Source organism: Gadus chalcogrammus, chromosome 9 (assembly GCF_026213295.1).
Source record: "Gadus chalcogrammus isolate NIFS_2021 chromosome 9, NIFS_Gcha_1.0, whole genome shotgun sequence".
Lineage (NCBI taxonomy): Eukaryota > Metazoa > Chordata > Actinopteri > Gadiformes > Gadidae > Gadus > Gadus chalcogrammus.
Window position 1 is genome coordinate 7,643,542 of NC_079420.1, and position 16,010 is coordinate 7,659,551.

At 45.9% G+C, this 16,010-nt stretch overlaps 2 protein-coding genes across 3 annotated transcripts; one reads left to right on the forward strand and one right to left on the reverse strand.

Moving 5' to 3' along the window:
* Nucleotides 1–1,344: 1,344 nt before the first annotated feature.
* On the reverse strand, nucleotides 1,345–11,685 carry LOC130389288 (pyruvate kinase PKM-like). 2 transcript variants are annotated; one of them, XM_056599001.1, is made up of 11 exons: nucleotides 11,552–11,685; nucleotides 10,304–10,458; nucleotides 9,449–9,540; nucleotides 8,090–8,221; nucleotides 7,593–7,779; nucleotides 7,013–7,283; nucleotides 6,735–6,885; nucleotides 6,358–6,510; nucleotides 4,469–4,635; nucleotides 3,099–3,280; nucleotides 1,345–2,789 (listed from the first exon to the last, which is right to left on the reverse strand). In XM_056599001.1, the coding sequence occupies exons 2-11, from the start codon at nucleotides 10,446–10,448 to the stop codon at nucleotides 2,683–2,685; spliced, it is 1,587 nt and encodes a 528-aa protein (XP_056454976.1). In that variant the 5' UTR covers nucleotides 10,449–10,458; nucleotides 11,552–11,685; the 3' UTR covers nucleotides 1,345–2,682. The 2 variants fall into 2 exon arrangements, with proteins under 2 accessions (XP_056454976.1, XP_056454975.1); XM_056599000.1 differs by having other exon boundaries at nucleotides 11,548–11,670.
* LOC130389289 (ribonuclease P protein subunit p25-like) lies at nucleotides 11,626–15,366 on the forward strand. The gene is made up of 2 exons (XM_056599003.1): nucleotides 11,626–11,765; nucleotides 14,597–15,366. Exon 2 carries the CDS (start codon nucleotides 14,675–14,677, stop codon nucleotides 15,134–15,136), a length of 462 nt encoding a protein of 153 aa, XP_056454978.1. The 5' UTR covers nucleotides 11,626–11,765; nucleotides 14,597–14,674; the 3' UTR covers nucleotides 15,137–15,366.
* The last annotated feature ends 644 nt before the right edge of the window (nucleotides 15,367–16,010 follow it).

The window sequence follows — 16,010 nt, forward strand, 5'->3', positions numbered from 1 at the left end:
AGAGGCTGAATGATAGAGGCTGTATGATAGAGGCTGAATGATAGAGGCTGTATGATAGAGGCTGTATGATAGAGGCTGAATGGTAGAAGCTGCATGATAGAGGCTGTATGATAGAGGCTGAATGATAGAGGCTGTATGATAGAGGCTGTATGATAGAGGCTGAATGATAGAGGCTGTATGATAGAGGCTGAATGATAGAGGCTGTATGATAGAGGCTGAATGATATGAGGTGGTAGGTTGATGGCAGGGAGGTCACTTGCACACGTCACCTTGTCGTCGGGCTGAAGTGCTCTCTCTCTCGCTGTAGCGTGGGAGATTACTCCATTACTGTTGCTAGGTAATGTCCCGGTGGAAAAAGAAGGTATAGAATATATACGCCTGAACCAAAGCTTGGTGTCCAGTGAGCACTGTATGCAATAATCAGCATATTTATGTTTTGGGTTGTTTTTTCGAATTAAAAATGTGTTATACTGTGAAATGAAGCACATTTCCTTTTAAGAGGGAAATTGTAGAGGGGTCGGTGCGGGAGGAATGGAGGAAAGAAACCGTCCGGTGGCTGCCAGCTCTTTGCACTGTGAGTGATCTGAATAGTTTCTCGCACCAATCTTAAGGGCTAGTGTTGGTGACTTAGTGACGTAGCGCTCATGAGAAAGGCCCCTCTATGAATCATCCTGCTGCATATTTGTATAATATTGTTTCCATCTTACAAAGTTGAAATCTGTAAAAAAAAAAAAAAAAAAAGACGCCTGGCAAGATATGTTGAATCTATACTCCGATAGCTTTTTTTTTTTACTTTGATTACTATTTTTCTCAAGGAATCCCGCTTTCCCAAAAACTGTTCACATCCTCAACACCTTTATGCTAGATCTTTAATTCCATGTGGTTAACGTTGCGTCCGTTCCGGCGCCGCTGATTGACTTAAGGAACCGCCATCCGTTGGTCAAAAGGTCAGGCCTCTCTCTGGGGAAGACCCGCCAGGGACCGACGGCTCCTGGTTGCTAAGCGACGGGGCCCGAGGGGGCCGGCGGGTGACCCTGCAGTGAATAGAGTGATCAAATCAGTCAGGAGCTGGTCACCACCAGTGGACCAGATCAACCCCTCACTCCTCATTACCCCCCCCCCTCCATGCCCACTCTCTCTCTCTCCCTCTCCCTCGCTCTCCCCCCTCCTCACTGCAGCATCTGGAGAGGGCTTTGGCATGAGTTTAATATTGTGTTACATTGAGCTCAATTTTATTTATTTATTTATTTATTAGTTGTGTTGTTTTTTTATTTCAACTGGGAGAGTCTGCCCGTGTCGTGGGATTTGGCTTTCGGCATCAACAAGTCAACATCTATTTATTTATTCAAGCATTTATTTCATTTGTATTACTTTGGGCTGCCTTTTTGACTTACCAAATCACATTATTCCATCACGTGTGTGTTGTCGGTCTTATACATTTATTTTAGCTATTGAATTCAATGCAATAAAATAACATATGGTACATACGGCTGCCGAACCAGATTTTATTTGGTATTTAAATACATCGACATGTGTATTATAACATGTTACATGAGAGAGAATCATGTATCATGCGGAGGTCCCTAAGCTTAGGGTGGATTAGGAGCAATTCACAGCTACAGCATTGTCTATCATTAACATGGACAAAGTCTGGGTTATTCCATGCAATTTCCTTTTGTGGTTTATTACAGAGAAGCTGCTCGGACACGCTACCACAGCGATCCCCACCGGGGATTAATTTACAGAGCTGGTTCGTACAAATGCTGAGGCCTTGGGATTCTACCGACTGATCCCTGAACTCAACACTAGATGGTGTGTTTGTTTTAGGTTCGGTGGATCCGGTGTCTCTCTTAATGTAGAATCAATAGTCCGCAGGGTGTAGTTTACTCAAAAAATCAACCATGTATTTCAGATATAAACACTCACTAAGTGTGTTGTCTAAACAAGACAGGAAGATAGATAGCTAGATAGATGGATAGATAGGCAGAAAGACAGATAGATAGACAAGACAGACAGACAAGACAGACCGATAGATATATAGATTGGTAGACAAACAGAGAGATTGATAGATCGATAGACAGACAGAGAGATTGAAAGTTAGATAACAACAAGAAAGCATTTGATGTTAATGTTTATTTTTAAATCCATGTCACGTCACTTCCACAATCCAGATGGCCACTGAACTGAACAAATGTCTGCATTAGAACTCAACCACATGTTCACCTCAAGTACCCAGCTTCCAAACCAAAAGGTCTGACATGGCGTTCTGTGGTAACAATGCAAAATCAATCAGACACAAACTAACATGACAAAATAGAGATGACAGAACATCATAAAATAATTTGCATGTATTTCCCTCAGGACAGACACACACTAATGGAAGAGGACCCAGACAGTGAGTAACACATCTGTAGATCACACAAGTGGAATCAGGGCGGGTAGGTGGAGGAGGACTGCGGGTTACAATCGGGTGGGCCTTCGTTCTGCTGTCGTTCTGTGTGGGGTGACTGTCTCAGAAGGCTCGGGGACCGGCCTTGTGGAGGTGGAGGTGACCAGTGGTCCTCTATAGAAGTTGGACTGAAGGGGGAGGAGAGACGGAGGGCTTTTCTAATGCCCCAGGAGGGGGCGTGTAGGGTGTGGTGTGGGGGGGGGGGGGGGGGGGGGGGGGGGGCAGGGCGTGGTTCAAGGCACCAGGACAACACGCATGGTGTTGGTGTACCCTGCGCCCGGGCGCCAGCCGGTCACTACCAGGATGACGTCGCCGGACTTCAGGAAGTGGTGGTGCTTGCCTGGAGGTCACGCAACAGAGGAGGAGAGTTCAGAGAGATGTTTACAACGCAGTTAAAGATTCCCAATTTAGACATGTTAGTGTCTCTGCTACGATGTTCGACCCACGGCCGAAAGGCACAGGGTTTGATCCCGCGTGGCTGAAAGCAACTTGCTTTTCAAATTAATTATCTCAAGTATCTAAATTCCCTGTAAGTCGCTTTGGTTAACCAAATTCCGATTAATTACTGAATAGCTAATAGTAAAACCATTCCCCTTCGCACAAGCTGCATAGGACAGCGGTGGTGGTTGTCATGGCGACGTTCGCTCACCATACTCCAGGGCAAAGTTGACCCTCAGGTCCACGTCCTCGGCCCAGACGTCGTTGGCGGGCTTGGTGTAGAGGACGGGGTAGATCCCGCGGTATAGGTGGGCCTGGCGGGCCGCCTGCCCGCACCGGGTCACGGCGATGATGGGGGAGCGGGGCCTGTACCGGGACAGCAGGTGGGCTGACCTGTGGGCCAAACCAGCCAATGGGAGGCACTGCTTAGATACACATTTTAATCCATGTTCAAATATCTGTATTTCTATATATATGTAATGATATATGTTTGAAGGAATAGATTCGAGGCATTTATGTACCATATTCACTGAAACAAAACAAATGTATGAAGCAGTGCTTAGATACACATTTGAATGTACAAAATATTTGTATTTTTACATATTTGTAACGTTTTGCAGAAATAATTCAAAGCATGTATGGATGTTGTTCAGTGCAACAAAACAAACGTATACTGCAGTATCTGTCCTTGTGGAATAACGTGTACCAGCAGGCTGGACAGGCTGTGACTGCATGCGTGAACTCAACAGGGAGGGTGATATACAGAGGGAGATAAAATTAGCTTGGGGGAAATGCTAGGGTTCAGATCTCCAAAGGTCAGCGAGGGAGCCATGCAGCAACTCTCCTGTGCCAGCCGCCAGGCCTTCTGTTAGGGGGCCTGGGGACTTATGATCGGGCACTCAGCAGAGGAAAGACTGTGACTCAGAGGACGGCATTCCAACAAGGCTCGTACAGCAGACTGCATCATGGGACTGCTTTTGGCGATACTGCGCTATTTTCTGATGCCTCGGGGTGTGGTTGTGTGTAGTAGTAGTAGTGTAGTAAATAACCTAGGCTAATTAAAACTGTTTTATTTTACCATGCTTCGAATGAGTAACCCCGGGGCGCTTTCAAACACAACAATGTCTCCCCATAATCAATCAATCACTTCAATGTTCAAAACACAATTATTACCGATAACATTCCTATGCTCCTATACATCCGAAATGGAGGCGGTCATTATGATTTTCACGTCCCGTTTTACAAGCCCTATAAGTGCTTTAATGTTACTCTACGGTTTATATATTCCCACACAGAAAGTGTTTTGGGGATCTTTCAACCAGGCCATGAAGAAATATGGCCATAAAAGAGTCTGAAAGTTGTCCCAAATCGACAGCTCAGCTGTCCCAATTCCAAGCTGCTTGTTCTACTTTACCTACCACTCCGCTCACTGACTGCTCCTACACTCGAAGATAAAGTGAACGAGCCACAGGGAGCGAGAGGTAGGGAAACGTTTTGGAATGGAGCCGGAGGGTTAGCGTTGCCATGGGAGTGGGTGTGGGGGTGATGGGGAGGGGGAGGGGGGGGGGGGGGCGTACGGACCTGCCGGTCTTGGTGAGCACCACGATGGCGCTGGCGCAACACTTGAAGGACGCCTCGACGGTGCCGATGGCGATGGCCTCTGTGGGGTCGCGCGTCAAGTGGGAGGTGCGGCGGAGCTCCTCGAACATCTGCCTGTGGTACATGGCCGCCTCGGCCTCACGGGCGATCTGAGGGGGAGAGAGGGAGAGAGAGGGGGAGTGGGGGGAGGGAGAGCGAGGGGGGAGGGAGGGAGAGGGGGGAGGGAGGGAGAGAGAGAGGGGGGGGGTGGTGAGAGAGAGGGAGTGAGGGGGGGAGAGAGAGAGAGAGGGGGAGGTGAGGGAGAGATAGAGAGAGAGGGAGGGAGAGAGAGGGGGGGAGTGGGGTGAGGGAGAGAAAGGGGGGGAGAGGGAGAGAGGGGGGAGAGAGAGGGGGAGGGAGAGAGAGAGAGAGGGGGGGAGTGGGGTGAGGGAGAGAGAGGGGGGAGAGGGAGAGAGGGGGGACAGAGAGAGGGAGGGAGAAAGAGAGAGGGAGCGAGATAGAGGGGGGAGAGAGAGAGAGAGAGAGAGAGAGAGAGAGAGAGAGAGAGAGAGAGAGAGAGAGAGAGAGAGAGAGAGAGAGAGAGAAGGGGGAGAGGGGGAAGAGAGAGGGGGAGTGGGACAGAGGGGGAGAAGGAGGGGGAGAGATAGAGAGAGAGAGGGAGGGAAAGAGAGGGGGTAGAGAGAGACAGACGGACGGACAGGACTTGTGAATTACAAATAAACCCCTATCTTAAACTTATTTAGATGTTAGTTTAATACAATATACCAATGTAACACACTTTAAAACCTATAATATGCCTTGTCCTGCCTCAATCCCACCCCTGTTGTAGTTGTCCTTGTATTGGTTTTAGTGATGCAGCAAATAAGGACAGTTGGTGATGAAAGAGTTAGGTTAACACAAAACAGTCAGCCAGTGCTGCTGGGGACACCTGCATACCTGGGATGCACAGCGGGCCCTGAGACTAACGTCCGGGTAGCGCTGTGGTTCTGCGCTGCGGATCCAGAGAGCCACACAAAGCCAACGAGCAGCACAAAGCCACACACAAGCATGGGTGAGAGGGGACGCATAGGTGGGGTGAGGTGGTGGTGAGAGAGAAACAGAGACAAAGCTGGTTCAACACATCATGTACGAGCATTGAGTCATAAATCCAGTGGTAAGCATTAGTCAACATTCCATGCACGCACGCACCAAGGTGAATAACGATGATGCGTTTTTTATCACATAATCTAGAAATACAAAACATTTCAGCAAGAAGGATGCAAATGTCTAAGGATTTATTTTGATGCATTGTTTGGTTTGTACATCGTCTTAAAAATCTTCGACCTTGCACCTTTCATCAATAGAAACAGCCCATGCCAAAGAAATGAATCATAATGATGCATATAGTTTCTGAAAATCATTTAAAACAAATCTCCCAACCTCACTTCCCTGTTTCTCATAACCACTCTGCATTACGTCGACTTGTTTTTAGATACATGCTCATGCAGCATTCCCGTTGTATGAATCGATTGATCTCAGCCAAACATCTCTGCTTAATGACTAATACCACCTCACCACCTACTGACAGTAGTCATTAATCAGCACTTTTGCTACTTCTGGGTGCCCCTGATTCTGACATGGTTGTGTGTGTGTGTGTGTGTGTGTGTGCGTGTGTGTGTGAGTGTGTGTGTTTGTGTGGTAGCGTACCCTTTGCTGTGTGATCAGCGCTGGCATGCGTGTGCGTGTGTGTGTGTGTGTGTGTTCGTTTGCATGTGCGTGTGCGTCAGAGTGTGTGTGCACTAGCGTACCCTGTGCTGTGTAAAGCGGCGGTGGTGTGCGTGCGTGCGCGCATGTGTGTGTGTTAGTGTGTGTGACTGTGCGCCCTAGCGTACCTTGTGCTGCATCATCACGGCCTCCAGGGGGTAGTCCCCCTTGGCGGTCTCCCCGCTCAGCATGATGGTGTCGTTGCCGTCCAGCACGGCATTGGCCACGTCGCTGGCCTCGGCGCGGGTGGGGCGGGGCTTCTTGATCATGCTTTCCAGCATCTAACAGAACCAGACACGGACAAATGCATGTTCACAGCTTAACCGAGCCGAAGTGACATCACAGTGACGTCACACACTGTTAGTCTCTGGGGTTTGTGTTTTAGGACAGCTATGGCCATCTTCAAATGAGTGCAGCTCATGTGTCTTATTCTTTGTACGTCGTCATCTTGTCCTCAGCCAATCGGGTTCCACTTTCACAACAGCGGAGAACGTGGATCACACACCTGTGTTGCACACGTGATGGGCTTTCCGATCCTGTTACACCGGCCGGTCATCATCTTCTGGGCGATGAACACCTTCTCGGTGGGGATCTCAATGCCCAGGTCGCCGCGGGCAACCATGATGCCGTCACTGACCTCCAGGATCTCGTCGAACCTTTGCAAATCGATAAGCAATCAAAGACGTACGTTGTCATCATCTTCCATTCATCAACTCACATCCATATTCATGTCACAAAGGAGCAGGTAGGGGGATGGGCGTCCATCTTGAGAATACCCCTCACCTGCGCACGCCCTCGTGGTTCTCCAGCTTGCTGATGATCTTGATGTTCTTGCCCTTCTCGCCCAGCACCTTGCGCACGGCGTGCACGTCGTCGGCCTTGCGGATGAAGGAGGCGAACACCATGTCCACGCCCTGCTCCACGCCGAACTGCAGGTCCTGGACGTCCTTCTCCGACACGGCGGGCAGGTCCACCGCCGCGCCCGGCAGGTTCACGCCCTTCTTGCTGCCCAGCAGGCCGCCGTTCTCGATCTCGCACAGCAGGAAGTCGCTGCCTTGTAGTCACAGGGACGTACACAATATTAATAACAATAATGTCAATCAATGTCCCACTTTTCTGCCGTTTTTGCACTGGAATCAATCGTGGCTGGTACCACTTGATCACTTATTTTTACATATATTTACATATTTTTATCTATTTACTTTATATTGAATTGTTGCTGCTATGTGGCAGTTGAGGAACGAAGCATAATCATTTGACTCTGTATATAAGATATAATGAAAGCAATTACGATTCTGATTTGAGTGGAATTGCGAAAGGGTTACAGCTGCTTCGGCTAGGAATGGGTTTCACGTGAACCTACCGATCTCCTTGACCTTTAGGGACATCAGGCCGTCGTCGATGTAGATGTGGCTGCCCAGCTCCACCACCTTGGTGATGTTCTTGTAGTCGAGCCACAGGTGTGTCTCGTCACAGTTGTCCATGTACTTATCGTCCAACGTCAGCTTAATGGTCTCCCCCTTCTTCAGCTCCACCTCGGCAGTGCCGCTCTAAACCATTGCACAACAACAACGTTCAGTCAACAGAAGGCTGCGGGTAAAAAGCTCAATGTTTTCCACGGCACGTCCTGGGCAACATTTGACACCATTAAATGGAATCATTATTTTGTATTGTTTGTTGTTATTGGTTCCTCTCTTAACAGAACAAAAGAGGGGTAAGCCATCGGACACAGGGACAGTGAAAGTATTTATTTCTGAGATCGTGATGAAGATCAGCATCAGGCGTGGTAGCTGTGTGTAGCTAGCTCAGGGGAGCTATCTCAAGCAGTGCTCTAAGTGTGGTTGTTGATCACTAACTCACCCCCTTGATGAGTCCGGTCCTGATCTCAGGTCCCTTGGTGTCCAGAGCGATGGCCACGGGCCGGTACTCGTTTGAGCCGGGGACAAAGCTCTCTGCTGCGTCACGGACGTTCTTGATGGTTTCGGCGTGGTACTAAACGTTTGGAGAAAGGATTTATTCAATTGCGTGCTGATTTGTTTTTTGCACTGACTGCATAGATTATGTAACGGTTCCATTTTGAATCATGAGCACTATTAAGCTTTCTTAAAGACTCATATATGAGAGAGAAAGACATATGTACTGTTTAACTATTTAGAAACTGACTCAAGAAACTGAAAGTTTCTTCATTAGATGAGGAACAGACACGGCTGCTCAAGGTCATATCGCGTGACAACATACATAAAAACGCTAGCCTAGGAAACTGCGACACGTGACATTGGCACGTGCCATTGTCTAATTTTAGTACTCAAAGAACAGCCTTCAACAGACTCTATGAGGTGTTGTTGATCCCTTTGTGTGGTCATAAGGCTAAACCTCAGATCACAAATAATTGCACAATGCTAATTTACAAAACTGAAACTAAACCTAATTAGTAGTTTGGAAAGAGCTCATAATGTCGCCGGCTAATGAGGGATAGCCGCTGGGTCCACTGAACACTGCTTACCCGCTGAGCTAGGCTAATAATAGCCGTGCCGACAACTGACACACCACGGAAACGGGGGTCCAATTTCATCTGGCCTCCTTTAAAAACTTTTTCCTCGACTTTATTGTGGGATCCTAGACTGATACTTTCCCCCATTCAGTTGTGCTTCAAATACGCATAAGAAAGCAAGGGTTGGAATAAAATAATTAACAAGATAACAGGGGTTCTCAGTGTGCAAATTAGCTTGGCCAGATATAAATAAAAGGATAATAATTGATTATACTTAATTATCAAGCATAATACATTAAGTATCATGGAATACAAATGGTTTTGGAGAGGTGATGATCAAGTACTCAATGTACTCTCTTTAGTAGTATCACAGCTGGTGGTGGTATCATCATTTCAGTGTCACCCCGTTTAAAAAGGTAAAAAGGCATGACTTTTAAAGGCTAAAGGTGGGTGGTTTTAGATCCAGATACTTGCTCCTATCCAATTGGATAGTGCTAAGCTACAGCCAACACGAGACGCTGAAGGGCAAATGTAAGAATAGCACTCTCAATCGCAGCCACCGATTTGGACTCTGGGACGTGCTTAAGGTCAACTTGGGAGAGAACTTCATGGAGAAATGATACTAGTGATGATGCAATTGATGACCGACGGAAATCAACAAACTCGTCGACAAAATGATGCTTGAGTTGATAAATGTCGACTGATAAAGTGTATCCCTCCAGACTGACCTCATGGGTTCCATGAGAGAAGTTCATTCTGGCGATGTTCATCCCAGCCTTGATCATCTTCTTGGCCATCTCCACGGACCGGGAGGCCGGCCCTGTGTGGGGACGGGGAGGAAAGGTCAGGTGTCAGCAAATAAAACACACTCCAAAACCCACCCCGACCCTGGATGGGGGCAGGGAATGTAAGATACACGGGCATCCTTTTTGTCCTTTTGTCATGAATCAGAATGTATTTATTTACCTCTGTATATTGCATTAGAATTATTTTGCACATGGCGTTTTGTTTGCCAATTTGAATGTGTGTTCTTATTTTATTTAATGCTGAGTATTAAAGTGTTATCTTATGTTATGTTAAGTGTGGGTTTATTATAACTGGGTACTCAAACAGAGGAGGGTGTGTTTCCGCGCGTGTGCGGAGGGTGGGGGGGGATGGTCTGTGCGTGTGTGTGTGTGTGTACTACGTACGCGTGTGTGTGTGTGTGTGTGTGTGTGTGTGTGTGTGTGTGTGTGTGTGTGTGTGTGTGTGTGTGTGTGTGTGTGTGTGTGTGTGTGTGTGTGTGTGTGTGTGCGTGCGTGTGTGTGTGTGTGCGTTCGTGTGTGTGTGTGTGTGTGTGTGTGTCTGTGTGTGTTCGTGTGCGTGTGTGTGCGTGTGTGTGTGTGTGCGCGTGTGTGTGTCTGTGTCTGGTGTGTGCGTCCGTGCTTGCTTGTGTGCATTTGTGTGTGTGTGTGTGTGTGTGTGTGTGTGTGTGTGTGTGTGTGTGTGTGTGTGTGTGTGTGTGTGTGTGTGTGTGTGTGTGTGTGTGTGTGTGTGTGTGTGTGTGTGTGTGTGTGTGTGTGTGTGTGTGCATGGGGGCGTACCGATGGTGCAGATGATGCCAGTGTTGCGGGACACAGCCGGCTCTGAGTCGATGTCCAGGAGGCACATGTGTTCCAGGTGGGTGTCGGCCATGGCAGCCAGGAGCTGCTGGGTCTTCATGATGGCGGCGCCGGTTTCTTTAGCCATGACTGGATACCTGGTGGGAAACAGGAAGACCTCAGGGTGCCGACAGACCCACGGTGTGCTGAGCTGAGGCCGGTATAGGACTATTTGTAGACATGGAACGATTGAAACCTTGATATCTCAGGCCTTATTGGCAGGCCCCTTCTTAAAGGCTTGATGTTGACAGTGACAACTACTATGGCTTTCTATCTAAATTCCCAGTCCAGGATGTGACAGAAATGATCTCAGAGGGAAATGATGGCATTATGGCATCCAGCAGAGACCAGAAGACCAGGGATGGTCGAGAATGAGTTCGGAAAGATCTTGTCGATGCTACAGATGCATGAAACATAAACAGGCCATTAAAATGACTTCACCTAGGTGACTGACAGAAATGCCCTTTGCAAAGCGCAACATAAACAGTAGGTCTATACTGGCCTGCATGACTGCACACAAGCTACTCTGCATTCCACTGGACATGTAAGCTGAGCAGTGCTGGTTAAGGGAGACTCACACACAATGTCTGTTGATATGATTTTCATCTTCAAAGAAATATGGGACTTGTTTGCACGCAAAATATTATATGTACCTTTCACACATATCCAATGTATACTGCTGTCACAGGTTTAAATGAAAGTGAGAATGAAAGTGCCCTGTACCGTCAAGTTGTACAATTCAAGTTCTATAAATCTCTATTTTATCGAGATTAAAGTCAATTTCATCTAGTAACAGCTTTAAGAGACTGTTAGATCTCCCAATGAAAATCATAATTGTTGGTACTGGTGATTTTCTGTGAATCTTTGGATCAGGGCAACAGTTTACTTGAACATAGATTTTACATACATTTTATTTAGCGCATACATAGATACACTACAATTTCTCAAACGATTTACCCATATTTCATAAACAGGTGAGATAAGGATCATGTTCTCAATAGAGACGGCGGGTCTCTTTTTCATTGTTAGTAATTCACATTGATTTTGACATAATAAATGCGCTATTAAACAAACCTGCATAGGGAAGACATTAGAGGTATAAAAGCCATTCCTCGAAATAAAATAAAAGTCCTTCAACAATAACAAAAAAGATGTGAACCCAAATGTGATATAAGAGATGGACTCACCTACTGGGAACTTGCAGGGACCAATGCACCGATTGCTTAGGCGCGCTTCACAGTTATTCAACCAACCGGCCGGGACTACTTTCAAGTGCGACAGGGGGCAGCAGTATCCATCCGATGATATTGGAGTCGCTCCTGGGAGGGACTCACTTTCGAAGCCCCTATTATTGTTTTGTTGAATGTTTCGTGTAAAAGTTCACATCTGAAACCTGAAATACCAGGTAGGACAAGTTTGTATTCTAAGTAAAATAAGTAGGCTAGAAGTGCGCTGTCTTATTGACCAAACAAAAAGCACAGGCATGTGGCTCCAGAGGGATCTGTAGGCCTACATGCAATGAGTGTAATCGATATGTTGGGCTATGAACATAAGGCAACAGCTAGCTTTCAGATGTCTTTTGAATAAGATGGATCACAAGTACGTCTTAGATGTTCTCTTAAACTATTCTCAAAATTGATATGTCTCTCTCTCTCTCTCTCTCTCTCTCTCTCTCTCTCTCTCTCTCTCTCTCTCTCTCTCTCTCTCTCTCTCTCTCTCTCTCTCTCTCTCCACGTGAACCTCCTAAAATGGCGCAATTTGATTGGTTCGTTATCTCAGGATAGGCGAATAATTTTCTGCGAATAATTGTTAAATATACTGACTTGCTACACTTGGGAGATGAGGAGTCCTCTATGTGCACAACTTTCCAGTTCCTGATACCTTATGAAGCGGACTTTTGAATCATGGAATCATTTTCGTTAATTACCATATTTCGACCAATAAAAAAAGTTGTGTGACAAATAACTTGTGTGTCATTTGCACTTGTGGTTATTTAGAAGCAAATTTGAGAAGTATTCCCAATAATTTCATTGTAAAGGCAGTTATAAATATCCCTAAAGACGGAATTGGTCCAAGAGTCATTGTTTAGCATCTAAAGAGGCATGTCTACCAAGTTTTAGAAATGCTCCTCCAGTAGGGCTGCATGGCTGGTCGTTTGACAGTTTGAACGTGTAGTACAGCGCCCCTTGTGGACGAAATGGTACCATAACGTTACTGCAATACAAATGCCATGGACGTACTTGAAATCGTTTGGGGAGTTAAAGAAGTACAAACAGTATAATAGATGTCCTCAAAAACTCTCTGAATACCTAGGCATTTTCAACCTGGAAGTACCTTGTTTGATGAGGATCCTGTCCAAAGTCTATTATATTACAATATAAGACAATACAATGTCAGACAATATAATACATCTATTATTTTCTATTGCAGTCTATTTTGTTCTATTTGTGTGGGTAAATTGAGTGTCCCTCAGATGTTTGTCACTCTATAAGGCCTAAGCTGAGCATAATATAATGATAATTAGGCTCCCGGTACCTCCAACCAATCACGTTGCTCCGCACTCTAAGACGGTCTCTCTGGTGTTGTTAAAGGGTAGCAGGGCAGAGGATCACTAAGTGACAGCCAGATGGCCACCCTGGCTATCTCCTTTAACCATCCTGGCTATTCCACTTGACCGTTTGCTGGCAACTATTGTGGTTTCTTTCCTCTCAATCCATGTTTAATAAATCTAAACTCACCGTATACTTTATTCAGATGACTCAAGTATTACTGGCTTATTTAACAAATGAATGAAACCAGAGACAACTTTATTTAAATTGTACTGCATGTCGATCAAGTCGAAGCCAAACACAAACACAAACATAGACAACAAAATGAGCTTGGTAAAGAAGTCAATTGTAATCAAACATCTCTGTCAATTTTAAAATTCTGTTGGCAATATCAGAGGTACAGTGAAATATCAGTGATGTCCAAAATAAGTGGACTTATTGTACACCCAATGCATGTCTCTGCATGCATGACTGAAGTTTTGGTCAAATTTGTATCAAATGTGATCACTTTGAGATGGCTAACAGAGGAAAATGCAGGGAAACTCACTAGTTGTAGGTAGGAATGCAAAACAGTGGACCTAAATATGAGCACAACGGCTGCTTCATTTACCAACTCTCGGTCACTAAGACCAACACATCCCTAGAACACATATTTCCTTTAAAGCTATTCTGCAATAGTATTGTGTTATAAAAGCTTTTAAAATATCACTTTCCTACTCACAGTAAGCCTGTCTATTTTGAAGAAAGCTATTGGAAGTGGAATTCAACACAAATTAAATGGCAAACGTTTTCTGGGTCAGCCCAGTAGGCCTTTGGGCTGAAGGGAGGAGAACTGTGTGGATGGTGCACTAGCCCACGGGCACACATTTCTAAAAGACCATATGGCTCTCTGATGATACAGCAAGAGGAGAGGTCTGTCTTATAAACCATACACTGTACATTTTCTATAGAACCATTGCTGGTTTAATTGTCGCACCTGACTTCATTTGATAATTATGTCGCTTGTATAGTTAAACGGGTCAAGAAGGCAAGCTCAGAATGCAACGATAACAGAACGATCGGGTAAAAAACTAATGTAGAACAAAGCATTGTTTCAGTTACATGCCTCGTTAGACCAAATGAACTCATGTTTAATCAGCCACGCAAATTAGTTAGCGCGCAGAAAAAATATGTCTCTCAGCCCTTAAAGGTTCCAACACCACCCTCCCCTCACCATAAAAATGAACTCGCACCATGCTGACAGACATCTCTCAAAGAAGATAAAGGTTGCGTGTGCCTTTAAGAGAACAATGTCCCACGCTACATGTCTCGCTCTGAGCCTCATATGTGGTGGTTGGCATCAGCTGTCCTCAGTGCAGTGGGTAGTGCAAGGACATGTTTTTCCTTCATATTGTCGGAGCAGGGTAAATATTGGAAACATCTACCGATCACAGGGCAAAGAAGGCGACATAAGAAGAGAAAGAGAAGAGAAAAGGATAAAAAAAAAAGACAAGAATTGAACTTTTTATTCAAACAGCCTAGATGGAAGTTGATGAGGCTTTTTCTTGGGGTAAATACAATTAGACACTGCAACAACAAGCAAACCAGGATTGCTATGGAACCACAACCTGCCTCATTCCTGGTTGCTGTCCCGTGTTTCCCACCCCCACCACCACCACCAACGCATCGTCCTCCTAAACTGGACCAGAGCAACTTCAAGAGGGTCGGACGCAGAGAGGACCCCGATCCCCACCCCATCCCGGGGCTGCCAGCGGACATCCTCCACATGAGGGTGAAGGAGGGCAGCAAGATCCGGAACCTCCTGCGGTTCGCCACGGCTCGCATGCAAGGTCCGGGCCAGGGCGGCGGCGGTGGCGGCGGCGGCGGGGGGGCCCTGAGGCAGGTGGTCTTCACCGGGTCGGGCCGGAGCCTCACCAAGACCATCACCTGCGTGGAGATCCTGAAGCGCCAGGTGGGCGGGCTGCACCAGGTGTCCAAGCTGTGCAACAACACGGTGAGCGAGGCGTGGGAGAGTCTGCGGAAGGGAGTGCCGGGGGTAACCATATGCCGCACGGTCCCGGCCCTCACCGTCCTGCTCTCCATGGACCCCCTGGACCCCCAGGAGCCTGGCTACCAGCCCCCACAGAGGGACCCTCATGGTCCCCCTTCACAACATATGGCCCCCGGGGCAAAGAGGGTCCGCCTGGAGGAGGGAAACAGAGAGCTACCCTCCACGTCGTCGGTTTGACTCGGTCCTAAATGACGCCAACTGGGACCGTTTTTTTCGTAGAGATGTTGTTAAAATGTTGCAGCTTTGATGTTATTACATTTTTTGTAAATGCTGGAGGGATGACAATTTAAATCACAGTAATAACTTAAATTGAAATATTTGGGATATCTGTTATGCTAAATTGAATAAATAAAGCACAATATATGTATGTTCATGGCGTGCTTCATTATCTTAAACTATATGTATCTCTGAAAGGAGCGTAGGTCTACTAACCATGCAAACACATGCAGGGACGGCATAGTAACCATGCCAACACACAAGACCACAGCAAGGAGCAGATCACAGGTACAGAGCCTGCACTTTAGGGCAATGAATCACAGCTTTTCGTTTTTGGTTTTGCCTTTTCTTTAGGTTTCAGTTTCACTTTGAAATATAAAATGTTCCACTATATTTGGTTTATATTTGGTTTATAGTATAGGCCAACTCAACAGTGATACATTTTTCACTTTGTAACTATTTTACTGTAGATAATAATAATAATAATATAATAATAATAATAGTACAAATATAAATAACCATAATTATAATTATAAATATGATCAAGGTCTATTATTGATTTCTTCAGGAAATTAATGAGGAAAAAACGTGTATTTAGTCTCCTGTTTTGACTTTTAAAAGTACACCTTAGAAGTACGTATTAGCATTATCTTTGTTATGAGCTAAATATCCAATATATTATTTAATTTATAACAAATACAATGTTTTACTTCGGAATGAATGACGACGGACGACTATACAAATTAACTGAAAATTGATTTAAAAACCCGACAACAACCCCCCGACCGTAATATCGAGCTAAAAATGTACTGCATTCATCCTTGACAAAACTGGA

Coding starts and splice junctions, on each gene's coding strand:
- LOC130389288 (XM_056599001.1), bottom strand. CDS start 10,448: ATGGCTAAAGAAACCGGCGCCGCCATCATGAAGACCCAGCAGCTCCTG. Junction 8,222..9,448: donor TCTCTCATGGAACCCATGAG/GTCAGTCTGGAG, acceptor CCAAACGTTTAG/TACCACGCCGAAACCATCAA. Junction 6,511..6,734: donor CCATCACGTGTGCAACACAG/GTGTGTGATCCA, acceptor TGGTTCTGTTAG/ATGCTGGAAAGCATGATCAA.
- LOC130389289 (XM_056599003.1), top strand. CDS start 14,675: ATGAGGGTGAAGGAGGGCAGCAAGATCCGGAACCTCCTGCGGTTCGCC.